At 36.2% G+C, this 19,089-nt stretch overlaps 1 protein-coding gene across 3 annotated transcripts in view; it reads left to right on the forward strand.

Annotated features, from left to right (window-relative positions):
* Window positions 1–19,089, forward strand: part of CASK (calcium/calmodulin dependent serine protein kinase) — a 226,215-nt gene that overhangs the window by 86,337 nt on the left and 120,789 nt on the right. For all 3 annotated transcript variants that reach the window (XM_075520149.1, XM_075520153.1, XM_075520155.1), the window contains exons 3-5: window positions 6,773–6,878; window positions 15,875–15,952; window positions 17,285–17,357. In XM_075520149.1, coding sequence (XP_075376264.1) covers window positions 6,773–6,878; window positions 15,875–15,952; window positions 17,285–17,357 — 257 coding nt within the window. The remainder of the gene's footprint in view (window positions 1–6,772; window positions 6,879–15,874; window positions 15,953–17,284; window positions 17,358–19,089) is intronic.

Consider the following 19,089-nt stretch of genomic DNA (forward strand, 5'->3'; position numbering starts at 1 on the left):
AAAGCCTGATTCCATGAAATTGAGATTTTTTCATAGGTTTCTGCATGGGGGGGCTCAGAAATGGATTCTGGTTGTTGAGTATTAGCTGTAACTGCATTTTGGTTTTCTTTCTTCATGTCATCATTTTGTTTCCAAATGCTACAGTAGCATTAAACCAAAAGATACTGACTGGAAATGGATTATCTCACATTGTCATTGTAGTTGTTAAATACCATGGTGTTTTTATCAAGGGCCATTCACAAGCTATATGCATTTGTTTCTTTTTGCTACATGTTTTAAGCATGTTTGTTAAGGTACAGGTTGATTATACAATAAAAGATTCGGTGACGATGGAGACACTTTGCAGGGAAAGGTGTATACTTGTATTTGTGTTTTGCAACATCCTAAGCAGCTCCAAGGGCTGGCTTTCATAGTCTTATTTGCTTTGTCCTTCCATATTCCTTTCCCTTCTTCTAAGCCAGCTTCTATACTTGAGATTGCTCAGAGCCATTTTACACACTGAGACTGCATGACACCGAGCCAGTGGGGAAAATAAAGAATGGGTTTTTACTGAATTAACACTGAAATGGTTTGGTGTGTGGTGTGACAAGCTCTAGGCTGCTGCACAGTGGAACAGAGGGCAAGAATGTGTGTGGGATGAAGGAGAAACAGCCAGCAGTTAAATCAGCTTGGCTACCGCAGAGCTTTAGCCACCCCAAAGTGTGTGGGAGGGGAGGCAGGAGAGGTTTTACTACTTGTTGAGGCAAGGAGTCATTAACTGGTCAGATGTATCTGTGTGATGAGGAGTCTGTCACATATTGCAGGAAAGCAGGCAGTGCAGTTTTAATTAAGAGAAAGGGGAATACTCTCTCATGGAAGAAAAAAAAAAACATCTTTGGGGCAGAAACATCACTGTGGTTCTGTAGTATAGAAGTTTCATTGCCAATGTCAGCACAGGATGTTCCAACCTCCAGCTGCTCATTCCAGTTGCAGTATGTTGGCTGTGCTGAGAGCTTTTATGACTATCTTGCTGTATTATTGGAATAATAAAGCCTAAAAGTAATTTTCGCAGAGGAGCAAGAATGAGCAAACAGAGAGAGGACAGGGAAACTTCTTAAGCTAGTATTGCCCTGAAAGTTCACCTGGTTTTGGAAGTATGACCTCAGGTACGGTATAATTGGTTAAACTAGAGTTTGCTGTTGTGCAGGATGTGTTGTGTGCTCGTTACGTGCTGTCTTGAGGCAGAGGTGTATAGTGGTGTGCTCAGCTTGGAGGTAGTCAACTCCTCTGGAGCCCCTTGAAGCATGGTGCCTAGTGCAGTCTTGGCTACTAGAAAATGGAGCAGACCTGTATTAAACGTAAGTGGCAAGTTTTTGGTAATGGGAGGCTGCAGGGGTGCCTTCCGTTGGAAGGCTTGGAGCTGCCCTGTGCTGGACACAGCCAGTTCCAGACAGCTCCAACAGACAAAAGCTGAACCCATCAGCCATGTGTGTGGCACTTTTCTGAAAATATATTTAAGGAAGGGTAGGAAACGCTGGACCAAGGCATGAGGAGTGTGGAACAAAAAGAGGGAATACCAAGATCGGGGAAGGATGAGGAGGAGGTTCACCATGGCGGAGCAGATATCCCCTGAAGCCCGTGGAGGACCCATGCTGGAGCAGCAAAAGGTGTAAGAAGGAAGGAGCAGCAGAGAGGAACCACTGTATACTGAGCATGACCCCCACCCCCCTGCACCACTCAGAGTTGGGGGGTAGAGGAGTCTGAAGTGAAGGAGTGAAGTTGAGCCTGGGAAAGGGGGGAGGAAATGTGTTGGTTGAATGTTTATCTTTTTGATTCCTTCTACCAAAATCAATGAGTAAGTATTTATTTTAATGGGCAATAAGTTAACTTTGTCAAGTAAGGCTATTTTGCCCACCGTTGTAACTAGTAAGAAATCTCCCTGTCTTTATCTCAACCCATGAGCTTTTTTGTTCCTGTTCATCATATTTTCTATCCCCTGCCCTGCTGAGAGCAGAGAGTGAGCAAGAGCCTGGGTGGGAGTTTAGCAGCTAGCCAAGGCTAAGCCACAAGACAAAAAACCAATGTATTTGTAGAGTGAAACAGCTGGTGCTGAGTCTCAGTGCGTGCCTTATACATGCTTCAGGGGGTTACTTTGAACTAGCACTAGTCTGGCCCTGTGGCCTGTTCAAAACTGGAGTGCATCAGGCACATTTCCGAAGCACATCATTCAGTTTAGTTGTATCTGGAAGAATTCCAGTTGGAGTGGTCAGCAGCTTCTCCACGATGCGCATCAAAGGATGGTAGGCGAGAATAACACAACCAAATGAAAAAAGCATATTGATTTCCTTTTAAAACTTAGTACTGCCACATCTATTTAAATTATACATAATCATATTCTCACTGTACAAAATATATAGCAGCATTTTAAGCAAGAAGTTTACTACTGATGTAGACACTTCCTTTCAAAATACTGTCATACCCAAGCTGTGGCTGGAGAACTAATCCTTTAAACGACTGAGCCTGGAAAATCAGAATACTGTATGTTTAAAAATGATGTATGTCTTCCATCTTGCTACGAAACTTGATGCCGTCCTTCCCAAAAAAAGATGGGGCTGCTACAGTCTGTGCATGTCATTTTTAAGATATTAAAATGGCACTGTCGTCCAGGCTGCTAATTCTTCCATGCTGTAGGATACCATAAGCATACTTTCGAAATATGTTCAGTATGTTTGAGATGTTTTAAAACCTTGGGTATCAGATTTTGAAAGGAAATTAGGTGTTTGCCAGAATTGTGAGAGATTTGTAGGATATTAGGTGGTTAACTCCCATGGAAATTTTAAGTGAAGAAGCTGATGTTTTATATTTTCTATCAAAGACTGACATATCTATCTTTACGATTATTTAGAGCAGTTATCTTTTTAGGGCTTCCAGCAATTCATTTTCAGTGTTGCTATCCAAACACAAGGCTGCGTTTTCTCTGTGTGGTGATTATTGCTGGGAATTCCCTTTTCCATCTTAGAAGTCTGGACTTTCATGCCATTTTAACAACTTCAGTGACTCTCTAAATAATTAGCCATGTATAAAATGGAAACTTGAACATGTCTCCAGTTGCTAAAAACCCCCTCAGTTTTGTAAACAGACTGAAATTCTGGAACATTTATTGGTAACAGTAGTGTAAAACGACAGCTTTAAAATGCTTTTCAAATTATGATGTAAAGTATCAGACTGTGTGCTAAGCAAGTCAAATGAAATGCCACATCTTTCTCCCTATTTCTGGTTGTGTAATAATACCTGTCATGCAGTTGGCAGAAAAACTTCTAAAGCTTGTGCTTTTAAACCTTGCTGTTCTATTTATTATCGCTGTTGTCATTAATATTTAATTTTGAAATAAGTGCTGACAGAGAAGGCTTAAAGAATGGACTGGAATGTCATTTCTTCAGCCATATCAAGAAGAGAAGAATTAATAGATAAAGTGTTCGAAAAGTATTCAAATATAAAATAAAATAGTCCAGCAATTAAAAGATGACAGTTTGGTTTAGATTCTAAGACCTTGTCTTGCCTTAGGGTATGTTCTTTTAGCTAAATTTTGTTTATTAGTGAAGGAGACCATTTTAAATATGAGACACATAACCATTAGTAAATGGTACATGTCACCTCTTGCTGCTTAAAGCCGACTTACTCCACTGGCAGATTCTAGAGTTGTCCTGAAGCTCTTTTAGGTGTTTGGAATATGAAAGGCTTATTTTGATATGGGATGTGCAGGATCTTTATTACTACAAGACGTGGCTACAATACTCAGCAGAGGTTTAGAAGACTTAACAGGAGGTTGCAAATAGTTCATACGATGTTCTATTCAGAATGATGTTACAGATAATATGGTGGCTCCCAAGGTAATAATGGGATTTTTCTTAGGAAATCTTCAGTCACCTGCTTGCAGCCAAACATCTGCTTGGTTTTATGTTGCATTCAGAACTGGAACGGTATCTGTAGGCACTTGGGATTTTAATTACCTCTTGAGGAACCTGTGGAGATGAAATTTAATTCAGTTTGGTAAAAGCATTCGATAAAGGATTGAGTAGATGATGATGTCATTTTTTTAAGTGAAAACAATGAAATATATGTGCCATCTCTGCCTTTTGTCCTCCCTCCCCTTTCCTTTTTACTGGTCTTAAACATGACATTTTGACACTGGGTCACAGTCCAAATGGACTTCAGAATCCATCATCTCTTTTCTGCCCTGTGACTTTGTTGAATCAACGAGGTATGTACTTATCTGTCTCTTTATACCTAGTTTTCTTCTTCCTTAATAGGTCTACTGTTAAACAAGTCCCTGCTGTTTTTAAAATAGGACTTTGTTCTCTCTTAGCCCCAAGACCCCTTAGTCATACAAAACCGTGTTCTGTGACTTCTGTCCTTTGTTTTCCTATTTGGAGATTTTATTTTCCACTTTCTGTTTCTCCTTCCTCTGCTGCTGATGCTCAGTCTGTGAGCAAATGTTTCACTCATGCAATATTACACAAAGGAATGAGGTAAATGGCAGCATATATTTTCTTCCTCACAGTTCTACTTGCCTTCAAAATATAAATAAAGCCCACAAGAAATTAGTAAAGTAAGTGGCCAAAATAGTTTATTTTGAGCACAGTTTTTACCCGTAAATAAAGCAGAACTTTTCTGTAGTTTCCTATTGGATTTTCACTTTGCTTTCTATCTAAAATAGGTGTCAGATACCATGGTGAAGTGTGGTAGCATTGAAGTCATTATACAGTAAGAGACAAACTAAAAGCACCATATTTTCTGGAGATCATAGTCATTCACAGAATCAGAGTTTTCTATTCTCTTATGCTATCCGCCAGTATGCTTATCTGTGATCCTATCTAGAAAAGACTGGAAAGATGAGGAGAACCTCACTGCCTAGAAAAGAGGTGGTAATCATTTAGTGTCAAATCAATGCCTAAGCATGATGGAAGGGAACATTACAATATGGTTTTAGTAGTTCCTCAGCATGAAGGTGATGTAAAAACTGATACGTGAGTATTTTCAACAGTGAAAGACATGCTGCTGTTTTCTTACTTGATAGAAACTCTATACAAAGGACAAATTTTACATGAATTTCTTTATCTAAATTTCTTCTGCATCAGTGAGAGACAGTTATTTGCTTCTTTTTGCTGCTCTGTTTGCACTTCCTAAGATGACATTACATAATGGTTTCTAAGGGGTTGCTCTACTCATTTTGCTTTTAGATTATTCTTGCAAGGATGTGAGGGAGGAATCACATAATGCAAGTGTAATATGAAAGTTCTAGTAAGAAAATTTGCACTTTGTGAGTCTGAAAATTTTTCTTGGATTAAAATTCAGTCATTTCCAAATTCCGAGCGTTTCCTCTGAATTTATAGATGACTAAAAAATCAAAAGTCTAGCATAAATCTGAGTAACCTGTTAAATGCTTCACATGAAAGGAGTGTAAACTGCTTTTCCACAAAACTTCTTTTCCACAAAACTGCTTGTGTTTTTGAATGTTATTGATTCATGTTAGAAATGAAATAGGGCACATATGAAAACAGTGCATTTTAAATTTCTTTCTAGTGTAGCACAACAATACGGTAAGCATTCTCAAACCAAGAGACCATATTTATATTTTCCCATAAATACGTATGTAGGTCATTCTTGAACGATGAACAATGTATGGGGGGAGAATAGAAAAGTAAAATGTCTGCTTCACAATACAGACTGATATTTTCCTCTCTTCTCAAATTATCATCAAGGTTATTAATTCAGGAATTTGCTATTTTTCTAGAATACTAGTTGTAAGTTAAAAGGAAAAAGAAAGTTTAAGGATGATTAAATAACAAAAATGCCAAATAGTTTCAACAAAGAAGAAAGAAAATTAATTCAGTGCAGTTTGGTTTTTTTGCATTTCTATACTAGCAGAAAGATTGATTTGTGATCAGAAAAAGTAAAAGTGTTGTTTGGTTAAAAAGAAAATCTCTCAAGCTTTGCGAGATGTCACAGTGGTTTCTCCTCTTTATTCACAACTGTTTCTGCTTTTCTCCCTCTTTAGAACAGAGATGCAAGCTAATATATGCTGGTTAAAATTTACGCCGGTGTCATTTCATATACTGTGATTTTTAATTTTTTTTTTTAAATAATCACTATTAAGAAGTAAATGGAAAGAAATTTAAACATAAGAAAAAACTTCTTTACTTATGAGGGTGATCATATACCAGTATAGGTTTCCTAGACAGGTTGTAGAATCTGCATTCTTGGAGATGTTCAAAACTCAACTGGATGTGGTCCTCGGCAACCTGCTTTAAGTTGACCTTGCTTTGAGCAGGGGGATCAAACTAGAGACCTCCAGGTTTTAATAGTTTTGTAGTGTGGTGAAGGAACCTGTCTTCTGTATTTGGAGATAATTTTGCAGTGGTGTTGGATATTTAGGATTAAAATCTTGCTGAAGTCTGCATATGTGCATTAAAGGAACTTATTACTGTACAGTTCTTCAGATTATGACCAAGGAGATCTTTTATTAATAGGTCAAATCAAGAATGACTATTAAGTTTTGTGTGTTTATATTTAAGATCTATGTGAGTTTTTTAACTTAATTTCACACTTAAGTTCTGAAGGAAAATAATTAAATATCATCTCATCAGTGTTCTTTATAAAGATTAAAGAATTTATTAGAAATTTCAGCTGTGTACATGTTTCCAAACATTGTGTTCTAATTGTTTTCAATTTTTTTTTTTTTATTCAACAGCTTGATTGTATAGCTAATACACTACCTTATTGTCTTCCACAGATCTGAAGAGGGAAGCCAGTATTTGTCACATGCTGAAGCATCCTCATATTGTTGAACTATTGGAGACATACAGCTCAGATGGAATGCTTTATATGGTCTTTGAGTTGTAAGTTTCTCTCTTAGACTTTTGTCTTTGTTGTCATTTGCTAAATAAAATCCTAAAATTATGTCTTCTCCCACCTGCTTTTTTTGTAGCTCAGAAGTCGAGTGCTATGAAAATACTTATTTCTGGCAAGTACAGGTTGTCCCAAATAAAAAAAGTTGTCACACTGGCTAAGTGGGTAACATTGGGCTGATTCTTTATAGCATGCTTTCTAAGGGCAGACATGCTGATGGCTGCTGTGTCCCTAATAGAGTACATGAGAACGAGTTAAAAATCTGCTGGTAGTCATCATCTTTGGGTTCCTGATGGTATTCTATTCCAGTTGTGAAGTTCTGTTTGTTTTTTTTTTCCAGACTATTGTTTCTTTAGCACTGCTTTTCCTTTACTAGATAAGAAAAGTAAAGCTTATTGGAGTATTTAAGTATTCTTGTAAATCAATATACCTGTTCACATCATATGAAAAGAGCCATTTGTCTAAATAATATGTTTTGGAAGCTTGAATGTATGAGTTTAGTTACCATTGGCATATGGAAGGGTGAACAAAACATGACTTTTCAGTACTGTACAGATATTGACAACGAGAAACAAAAGGGGGGGCAGCCCCTAAATTACCTCATTCCTTCATTGAGGAAAAATTATTAGTCCTTCCTGAGTTTGGTTTTGTCCTTCCCAGTTAGCTAAAACCTGACATGCAGAATGCTAATTTGTGCATCTTCTATATTTGATCTTCCTTCTCTTCTCTGTACCTACCAGCTCTTCTTTCTATGTTCCCCATGCACATTCCTAGTGTGTCTGGGCATATGTGTTATGCACCTCTGGGCATATGTGTTATGCACCTCTTTAATTTCTCTGATCTTCCTGCGTTATGTTTTCTGATGCATTTGGCCTGCTTATGTTGGAGCAAGCCACATCATACCAGTGTGTTAGGTCGAATTGGCATATCCACTAGAGCCAAATATTTGACTTGAGATATGCATTTAAAAAATAGTTCTCACATGTTAGTTTTACCATTGAGGTAGAGAAAAAGTTAGGTGGTAACAGCAAAAAAAAATGATGTAAAGCTGAAAATTGTTGCTTGAAAGTCTTCTGCTTTTTTTTTAAATGTGAATTTAATACTTATGATTGTGTGAAATAATTGTTTTATGCTTTCCTTTCTGTAAGTTTTGATTCAATACTGACTTTATTTTTTATTTTGTAAATCCCAAAGCGTGGACCAAGGGACTTTAATTATCCTATTATGAAATAATTATGTACACCTTGGGGAGACATACTGTGATAAGTAATAAGATTTTGACATGGATAAAAGGTTTTTCTTCTATTTTTACCATGCTGGTACCTGAGAAATATGAGACAAAAGCAGTAATTATTTTTTAATCACAATCCTATTATCATTTACATTTTTATACATAAAAAGTAAGTCTGAACAATTAGGATTACTACACAAATACTGTACCTGACTTCAGGCCACATGAAAGAAGGAAATACGAGGCTAAATTATTTGAAGGATAATAATTCTTTACCATCTCATATGTCCTTGTCTCCCTTGTACACTACAAGACATCACTTTTGTAACAAATAGTGATAAAAAATGAGGCAGTAGGAACACCTGTGCTCAAAAATGTATCAGGGAATGGAAGAGTTGTGGGTGCAATGTGTTATGCTGGAGGGGATGCTTTGGTAACGTGATTCAACAGAAGACTGATGTTTGCTGTGGAGTAAGACTGCATTGTCTGATTTTGATTGGATTAGTAGCATACTATATAATAAGTGACCATAATAAGAAACTTGTAGTTAGTAGAAAACCATCTATGTAGTTGTAGGTAACTTGTTTTCCCTCGTACTGCTTTCTATTCATTATGCTATTATTATAACGAACTTAACTGCTTTGCAACTAAGTTCTATCTACAGTGATAAAATATATTTTATTAGGGTCTAGTTATTCTGAAATGACAGAAAAGGGGAAGACAACACAGATCTGCAGAGGAGATATAAGCCTAGCTGGTGATGGTGTATTTGTGGACTGGCAGATGCTTTGCATGAAAATTAATTCAGGTCCACATGAAATTCACGCAGTAACCAAACCTAAAACTTAGTGCCATCAGTTGCACATAAATGATACATAGGTCCACTACTGTTTCATAAGCTGTGAGCTATGTGGAGCAGCTGCTAAAATGACCCTGAATATCTTGCCAAATCTATTGTTATGAAAACGTATAAGTTAAATAAGCAACCACAGCATATATCTGATAACAGGAGATTGTACCACTCCGGAAAAAATACAGTTTGTGCCCAATTTTGAAAACTTTTGTTACAATAAACGTTAAAAAAAATCAAGTCTCAATTCATAGAAGCACTGATGAACACGAACAGTAGCAATGAAGCTTAACACCAAAAAGTTAGCTATGTTTTTAACCACTATTTATACACAAATCCAAGCACTCTCTAGAATGGGGCCATCATGTCATGTTATCAGTAGGTTGCTATTAGCTATTAGGGAATGCTGTAATAAACTACATAGAAGCAGTTGGACATAATAGATGAAGTGCATGTGTAGAGTAAGAAGCAGACCCTGTCCCAGAAAGTCTTATTCTTAAAGTAAAACTATTATTTTAAAAGTATTTAGATGTTATTACATCATAAATGAGAGAGTATGTGCCTGTGCCAAGTGATTTCCCACACACACACCCCAGCTGCTCCCCAGGAGGGTAATGGACTCCTTCCACTGATGGAAGAGATCCCTTGGAGGCTCTAGAGAGAACTTGCATCTGAGATAGGGCCAGCTCCAGTCTTTATCATACAGTCGCAATTTTCTTTCCCATTCTGTGGTGTTATTTGCTGACAGCTGTATCTCAAGTGATCCGTCATTAGTTTAAGTCTGTGCCTTGCAAAGAACAAGATAATATGCAAAACTCTCCTGCTATTTAAAAATTCCATTTGTGAAATGGGGTGCAATCTGGTTTCTTTTGTATTTGTTCAATAATGTGCTATTCTAGACGGTGCTGTCCCTGTCACATGGTGTTTGCTTGGTAGGTTATGCATGTGGGGGGGAGGAGCACTGATTTTACATAGAATGCTGTTTCCTGTTCGGTATATAACTATCACTCTTGCTTTTATATTTATTGCTTATTACATTTTTTTTCTAATGACTATTGACCTTTATCAATGAGAATACTTTGAGAAGGGTCAGCTACTTGCAATATTTCTAAAACAAAGCAAATATTCCATTTGAAGTGTCTGAAAACCACGTTTTAGACTTAGAGTACATTATATACAGTTTATCCTCAGTATAATCAAAGTATGTGGGCTGAGAGTACTTGCCTTTCATGCTGAAGAGCTCAGATACATGAGCAGTGAGTGAATTGCAGATACCTTAATATCTGGTCATTTGTAGAATATTGTCTCACCACTATACGTAGTTGATTTTGCTTTTCTTAGCACATTCTAAGGGAAATTTATCACTTGGGACATTAGAAGAACTGACCTTATTTAGATTTACCAGTTAGGCTGTATATATATAGTTATAGACATATAGCTTTGCTGTTTAACCTAGCTAACATGCAAAAATGCTTTAGTTTTAAAATCTCAAATTCATAAAAGCAGTACTTTAAAATGGTTGCAGATACTTAGGTTTACGTTAAGCGTAAGCTGGTGAGCATTTAAATGACAGTTGGTACATTCAATCATGCGGCTTTGTTGAAGTGTTAAGAAAAAAAGAAAGGAAAAAATGAATTCTATCTATTTATTCTGCTTCGTTACAATACTGTGAAATAGCACAGCTTCTTAGTTTATGGAGTGAAAACCTTTTTTCATTATTTTACTTAATCATGTTAGGATTCCAGTTATGGTTTTATTTTTAAATGCAGTCTCACCTGTAGTCCTTCATCTTTTATATGGCTTTACTGTACTTCTGTTCTTTCATATTTGCATAATGCATTATCTAGGATAAAAATAAGTTTTAAATGTTAACTTTTAAAAGTAAACTCAAAAGAAACTAAAATCTGTATTTTTCACACCAAAACAGGTTGCTGTGATTACTGAAAGAAAACAGTTTCAGATGCTTCTAGGTTTAACGTTTGGGCCAGACTTTCAAAATATCCAACGAAAGGAAAAACTTTCAAATTCATTTTGAAAAGCTTACAATACACTTAGAGAAGTCATTAAATTAGAGATTCTGTCTGTCCTAACTTCAGACGTTTAAAAATTACACTCTAAATCTGAGGCATCTCTGTACCTGCTGTGTTTTCCTGTGGACTGAAAGGATCCTAAAGTGACTAACTCTAATTTTAAATGCTTTAAGGCAACCAAATTCCACCAAGTATTAAATATTCTGATATCAAACTCTTTGACAAAAAGACAGTTTGTTGTTTTGGTGTTTTGTTTTGTTTTGTTTTGTTTTTTTAAACTTGATAAAACTTGTGTTTACATTGTGTTTGTATTGGGGATTTTTTTTGTCCTTTTTTCAGTGTGTTATGCATATTCAGTACATTGTAGGCTCATTACTTGCGGGCACAAAGTTTAGGTAATTATCTGGTCTGGGTATGCTGTTTCTCTTTTGTCCCTGATAGCCTGTGAACTATTGACTTATTACAGTCAAAGGAAGTGATAGAGAATTTAGAGCTAACTTATGTTTGAGGAAAAATATACCAGGTTTTCATCTTACGTTTGCTTAATATTTGTTGATTTAGTTCATTTGATGGACAGGAATTAATAGGAAACCAGACTTCATTAATTTTAAAGAGCAGTCTTTGGGGGTTTCCTGTTGACAAGGCCAGACTTAGAAATCAAGATTTTTATCTTGGATGAAATTTTGGCTCCTTTATAATTAGTAGCAAAATTTGGCAGAGCAACTGAGAATTCACAGCATTGAGACAGTGATGCATTGAAATTTCAGCATTTATTATACCTTTAATTATCACAGGCTATTAAGTTGCATTATTTTAGCAAAGCTTCAGAAGACCCACTTTTGACCAAAATTAACTGGTAGAAGTCAATATAAAATGTTAATGTATATACTTGTGTTTTCAAGAGTTTGTATAAATATGAACTAGTTCACACGGCATTGCTATGAAGTGAGTATGTTTGTATGGCCTCATGATACTGGCTGGCATGCGGAGGTTTTAACATTAAATTGGAGTATGGTTTAAAGATGTCAGGTGAGGTACAGGGCTACTTTTATATTACCACCAAAACCAGTGCTTTTTAAGGATGCATATGTTCTTTCTTTTGTGCTATTTAATAATTGGATTGGACTATCCCTATGAAAACACCAGCAGAAAATTGTTTCCAAGCATACCTGTTTAGAACTACTTACTCCTCCTAAGATCATCTTCTACTCTGTGATTTAGGAATTAAGTATTACTCAGTGAAGTTTGTCCGTTGCTTGTGCCTAAATGGAATGAGTCAGTTTATGAAAAGCACTGAAATTTATCTCTTGACTGCCAGCAAAGTTGTAAAAATGTCTCAGTCTAGAGTACTGAAAAGCCTCTAAACAGATGCTGAGAAGGTAGACTCAGGAACATATTTAATTATCTGGAATGAGCTACACCCTGGATGCATGGGCAGTATATAGGCAGTATATAGAGTTTCTGTACTTTTTGGTCTTAATTTTCAGAGGTTACTACATAGGGCTTCAAGAAAAGTTAAATACTGTATTTTTTAAGTTAATTTATGGCAGTTTATTTGTAGTAAGTGAAGATGGCCATTATATAAAAACTGTCCAACTGAAGGAAAAAATGCCATTGTGCACAATCCTTTAACATACATGGTACAAAACTCAGTAAACTCAGTTCCAAGCAATATGCCACGTCTTTTTTTTTTAAGTATTAATTCAATGCCTTAAAGCAGTGCTTCTCAAACTTTCTGATTCTTCATCAATAAGTTAAGTTGTAGGCTACATCTTATTAGGTCATTTGAAAATTCAAAGCTGTCATAGCTCAGTATTAAAATGTAGATCTCTTCTGGAGTATACTGTGTATTCTTCAGAGCCTCAGAACATATTCCTGCATTGAATATGACTCAGGAGTAAACTGTCTGGGCAGGTTGCAACTTATCATCAGCTTTGTGCAGAACAGTAGAAAGATTTTCAAGGTGCACAGTAGCACTGATCAGAGCAGTGGAAAGAAACATTTATCCAAAAGGCTGAGATCCAGGCACAGTTCTGCTAAAAATATGGAAAAGTCAATAGTTGAATATCGGAAATTGGGGGACATAGTTTGTACTGATACCCAAAACAATTCAGATGTGGTGGTGTCGTCTGTTAACTCCCTGTTCAGAGTTGCTTTAGCTGGCACTTTCAGTGTAAATACCATAAACTGTCCCAGTTACTTTATGTAGCTTCCGTGAGTGCCCTCCACTGGTATCAGATGATTCTCTCTGTGTGCTGTAATTTTACCAAATTTTTTTTCATCATGCACTTATGTCTTCAGCATGTATATATCTCTGTGTGTTTGTTTTAGTGGATTTTAACTTACCTTAATTTTTTTTATTTTTACTGTTTTCACATGCCTAATGATGATAGTCCTTACAAAACCTTGAGACTTCCTGAACTTTCATTTCATCAGTATTTCAAAACTTTAATGCTCTTGCATCACATAAGCCTTTCAGTTTCTGCAAAGTCATCTTTTAAGTGGTTGTAATATTGCTGAGTTTTTAGTCTGTTAGTGCACTGATTTTTCTGGGCTTTCTTATAACTGAGGCTGACTCTTGCTTTTGCAGCCTCAGCTAGATAAAAGTTTCATAAGATTTCCAGATAAAATTCAACATCATTGGGGTGATACAAGCCCTATTTATACATGAAGAAAAGTCCACTCTTAAAGTAAGATTTTGCCTTGAAAAAGTAGTCTGTCCAAGTCAGAGATTAAAATACACCTGCCGCATATTTGTGCTTTTGAGATCAATAGAGTTCATCTTAATGGAGTAAAACTTTCAAACATTACTGCTCACAGTCTGTGGCCATTTTTAATATCAACCTAATTTAAACTAACTGAAAAATATTTGCAAAAAAATTTCAAACTGCCACTTACTGTTACAAAATTTAAATGAAAAATGCTGGTATGTATAAATGGGAGGTAGAAATACATGTAAAAGACCATGCTGATTATAAACACCTTGTTTAATAGAAAAGTTAGTGTAAAGGAATGACACTCATGATGCAGTGTCTCAGCAGCTATTGATACTGCTAAAAATCTTGAGTGCCTCTGGATCTTTTTTCGTGTGTAGTTTATAACAAGTCAGAGTGAAATTAGTCTTCTAAAGGGTTCTGCTGCTTCATGAGGATGACACCTCCTAATTTTTGGTAGTTAATCGTACATTTTGTATGTTCTACAGTGCTTGGTGTTGCTCAGGTTTCAGTTTTGTTTCCCAGCTAGCTGAAGTAAATTGTTGGGAGGAAGCACTGAAAGGGAGATTGACATGAGGAGTTTTTTTCCAGTGAGCTAGCTAAATCCAGATTTATGCTGTTCTCATTGAACCAGACCCCGTTGCCAATATACAGTACTACGTATAGTGCAGCACAGTGTATTCTCTGTCTGAGTGATATTTAGCTGTGTATACAGACTAGCTGTATGAAATTGAGCAAGGCAGAAAAACTACTGGGAAAAAACCTACAGAGGATTATATTGATGCAGTGATGAGCACATGGTTTGGCAATATGAGTTTCCAATTTGTGGGGCTTGTTAAATCCGAAGATGGTACCAGGTGCTGAAATAACTGACCAGGAAATTTTTTTTCCACCTACTTAGATGAACATGCATTTCTTTTGGTCACCAGTCTCTCTTACAGTTGTCAGTGCTCTATCCACATGATCGTGTATTTTACATGGGGATACCTTTTGGATTTATTTGGGAATTAAAGCTTCTGCATATTTCTTGTGACTCCCTAAGCAGAAGTTTTGCATTGCAGGTGGGTAACAAAGCAAAAGTGATTGTATGCTGACATTCTGGATAGCTTACCAAAATGGCCCTGATAATATTGGCTTTCTAGATACCTTGCAAATTCTGCTCCCCCCCCCCCCCCCCCTTCAGTCTTGATTGGTGAAGAAAAAGAAAAGGTGTGAAGGCCAAAAATGACATGTTACAATTGATATTTTTGCAAGTGCCTTGTTAAGCATGAATCATAATATGTGATTTTTATTGTTCCTGTTAACTCTTGTTACTCTCTCCTTGTCCCATCAAGCAGTGAACCTTTTTAAGATATAAATCTGCCTTAGGTTATTTACAGGAGAAAGAAAAGGAGGGCAGTTATGCCACACCAAGCTGCTTTGGTTTTAGAGAAATGGTAGTCTAATTTTAGTCTAAGGACTATTAATATATGTGCATCTAAAAGTGTTATACTACTCATTGTGGGAAGTTAGGTTATCAGAAAGACTACAGATAATTAGGGCGAAAAGGAAGAAAGTATCAAGTATCAGAGCTAGTGATGCGGGCTGTCGCTGTTTTCAGGTGCCTTGAGTGAGGCTGTGAGGTGTAAAATATCTTTCTGGCTCCTTAATTATCCTTATGAGAATGCTAACTGGAAAGACTATACTACATTTCTAGAGTATTTTTTAAAGTCTTCATTTAAAATTCAGTTTGAGTAAGATTTTTGTGTAACTGGAGTCTTTATTATAGAGTTCTACTTATAATGCTTTTAAGAATGCACAACGTAATATCATGCATTAATTGTTGACTTCCAGAACCTTCTTGTACAAGGCATTGACTTTCTGCTGTCTTGCATACCCTGTTCAATAAGCAGTTTAAGCAATAGAAGAAATGTTTGGTTTTGCTAATGTTTTGAGAGAACTGTTATATGACTTGAGGGGCATGAAACAGTTAACCTGTGGCAAGCCATATTCTGTTAGATTACCTATTAATGCTGTTTTAGTTAGTAATGCATTGTACATGTATCCAGATTATTTTATGTAAGATTTATATAAGTGGAGTAAATAGATTTTTTTGGAGCATTTTTATGTAATTGATTGTCGTTACCTGTCTTAAGCATTTTTCCCCTCTTTTTACCTGCAGTATGGATGGAGCAGATCTGTGTTTTGAAATTGTGAAGAGAGCAGATGCTGGATTTGTGTATAGTGAGGCTGTAGCCAGGTATGTATTATAATTTTAATTAATCCCACAGGATAAATGGAAAAAAACGGAATATACTGTTGTACAATCTGGTAGCTAAAAGTTGGAATACTATAAAAAATCCTGTTTCCAGAGTCTGAATGTTTATTACAATAATTAGCATAATAAAAGTAGAATTTTGAGCATTTTGTCATTCACTAGTTGTATATTTGGACGGAATTATTGAATAAAATAGTATTTCACATCCAATACTTAATTCTCTGTCTTTGCCTTTTATGGATCTCTCATACAATGGCATTAGGTGACTTGCCTGGCGGTATTATTAGTCTTGCTAGATGGAGTCATCTGGGGGTTTTTTGGGTTTGGGGGTTTTTGTTTCTTTCTTTCTTTCTGTCTTTCTTTTTTATGTATCACTCTATTTATGGTCACTTCAACTTTTCACTTACGAGGTAAACCAAAATCAAAGAGTCCATATAATTGCAGAAGGACAACAAAACTCAATGTCCTAGTGGCATGATAATTGAGCTCAAAGCCCATGAGATTCTTTGTTTGCTTGCCTCGACACTGCTGATTTTTTAGCATTATAGAAGCCAGGCTGGAAGAGACATCAAGAGGTCTCTACTTCAACCTCCTGCTCAAAGCAGGGTCAACGTTGCATTTGGATCACGTTGCTCAAGGCTTTGTCCAGTGGAGTCTAGAAAACCTCCAAGGATGGAGATTCCACAGCCTCCGTGGGCAACTTGATCCAGTGCATAATTATGTTCCTAGGACACGTATTTCCCTATAACCACCTGGAACCTCCAGAGGACAAGGATTGCCTCCCTTAGCTCACTAGTAATGTGCTGCCTGATGCAGGACAGGATGCTGTTGGCTTTCTTGGCTTTCTAGTATGGTCAGTAGTCTGTTAGGGGATCTGTTGGACACAGGGAAGAAAGAAGTTGGTCTTCAATCTGCATCAAGCAAGCCAAGATCTTGGTTCTATCCCTTTCTAGATAAATCAGGCACTGATACTCACTTTTTTCCTTTCTGTGTTTTGTTATAAAAAAACCTGAAGGGTCCTGACTTCTTTGTCATATGAAGCAGAATTATTGAACATTTGAAACCTTTACAAAATGGAAAATGCAGATTTTTCTTTTCTAATTTTCCTTGGCTTCACTCAGAATAATCCTCAAACTTTTGATTTTATTATTCATTATTATAAACACAAACTCCATTCTACTGAACTCTGTGTATATTTAAGATTAAGTTGGTTGATTAGTTTTTATATAGTTTGACTCTTAAAAGTTAGTTTTGTATATGTGTATAGTAATTTTTCCTGCAGGTTTGTCATGTATGATGTCTTTGTTTTTTCAGTCATTACATGAGACAGATATTGGAAGCTCTACGTTACTGTCATGATAATAATATAATTCACAGGGATGTGAAGGTAAGGGGTTTTAATTCTTTTTTTTCTTCACCACAATAATACAAACTACTGAATTTTGATTTCTGTAATTTAGAGGAAGGGGAAAGCTGTAGAAAAGGAAGCTATATTTGCTGAGTGTGTATTTACTCTTACTGTGTCATGTAAGATTAAAGCCCATCTCTGATTTCATAAATATAGAACATTTAGGAGGTCTTTATTGACAGATTACATATGCATTTGATTGCAACTTACTTTGAAAGTCAGTTTACGTTCTAGTTTTTGAATATTCATATGAAATCTGCTTGCATTTTTTTTCCTTGTTAGGAAAATGTGTATATAAATTAATTGCATAAATTAAACTGGAATTAGTAGATTAATGGCATCATTTTGAGAGCATAATGACAGTCTTCATTCAAACTAAGATTTCAGAGAGATGCGGTGCTTAAATGCTAAAATATTGGTAGTATTATCTACTTTTTGCAAGCAGTCTTAAACTTTTATTATTATGAAAACTTCTCTAATACAAACAAGTTTGGGAGGAGAAATATAGCGTTTAAGAACAGTGTATGTACATACTCTTTTTGGTCTGGTGAACTTTGCACTATTTCTATGGATATTTATGCAACTAGTTTATCCCAAAGTACTGTAATGTAAGTAATGGGGAGTTTTAACCTAAGTGGGTTTGACTCTCTTCAGTTTGAACATACATATTCTTTGTTAATGTCATTGTCTAAGGTAGTTATTCCCACTTGTCTTCTCTAAGAGTTTGCTTTTATCCAAAGTGAGTCAAGCACTGTAGGAATTAATGAAAATTCTAACGAGCTCTGATGGTGCAGTTTGAGAAGTGAATCCTGAGTTTTAGTGAATAGAGAAGATTGAGAGAGGGTAAGCTGTGCTTCAAACTCCTACAGGTGGTCTGTGAGGGAAGAGAGTACAGACACTGAACTGATGGTTTTCATTTAAGGAGTCATTTGGTCTTGCGTATGCAGGCATTGCAGACCTTTCCCAATCTCTTTTTCCTTTCCTTCTAAACTCAAGAAAATTATTCCATGTAATAGGCGCTTTTTTTTAAGTTTGGTATTTTAAAAGTCATTTCTTACAGCAAATTCCAAAGAGGGCCTCTTAATTGCTGGTAGAATGTCTCATCTTGTTCTGTCTTGAAGGTTCTAGATTCTTATAATTGTTCATTTTTGGTACCACATGAGAATTTCAGAATTAACGTCATCTTTATGTTGCTGTGTCTTCCTGAAAGCTGCATCTGTTTTTGTTGGACCGTGTTCTTGAATGAAAAAATTTCAGTTTCAAGGACCTCTGAGGGAGGCCCATTTTACTGAGTGTAAAATGGGAATTTATTTTGCACCTTATCCAGACTCTGAAAATTTTAAAATCACTGTTTTTATTAAATACCATCCATAGAAATAAACCTGTTCAATTACATGAGTGAGTAAGGATTTTTAATGTATCCGTCTAAAGTAGTGTAAACCAACAGACAGTGTTTTATCTTGGCAAAAGCAACGCAGAAATGTAACTATAGCGTTTGGGTGTAGAACATATTAAGCTAACTGCAGTATCCCAGCTCTAGATGTCACTGTAGACATTGTTTTGAAACGCAGTAGACTAAATGACCAATTTCCAAATTATCTGAATGGATGAAAGTGAATTAATAAAAATCTGTAAGGTTGATGTAGTCATACTGCATTTTTTCCCTCTTAAGCTTCTCTGAATGTTATTTTGAACTGCAAAATGTTTGGTC

The sequence above is a fragment of the Mycteria americana genome, chromosome 1, assembly GCF_035582795.1.
Source record: "Mycteria americana isolate JAX WOST 10 ecotype Jacksonville Zoo and Gardens chromosome 1, USCA_MyAme_1.0, whole genome shotgun sequence".
Lineage (NCBI taxonomy): Eukaryota > Metazoa > Chordata > Aves > Ciconiiformes > Ciconiidae > Mycteria > Mycteria americana.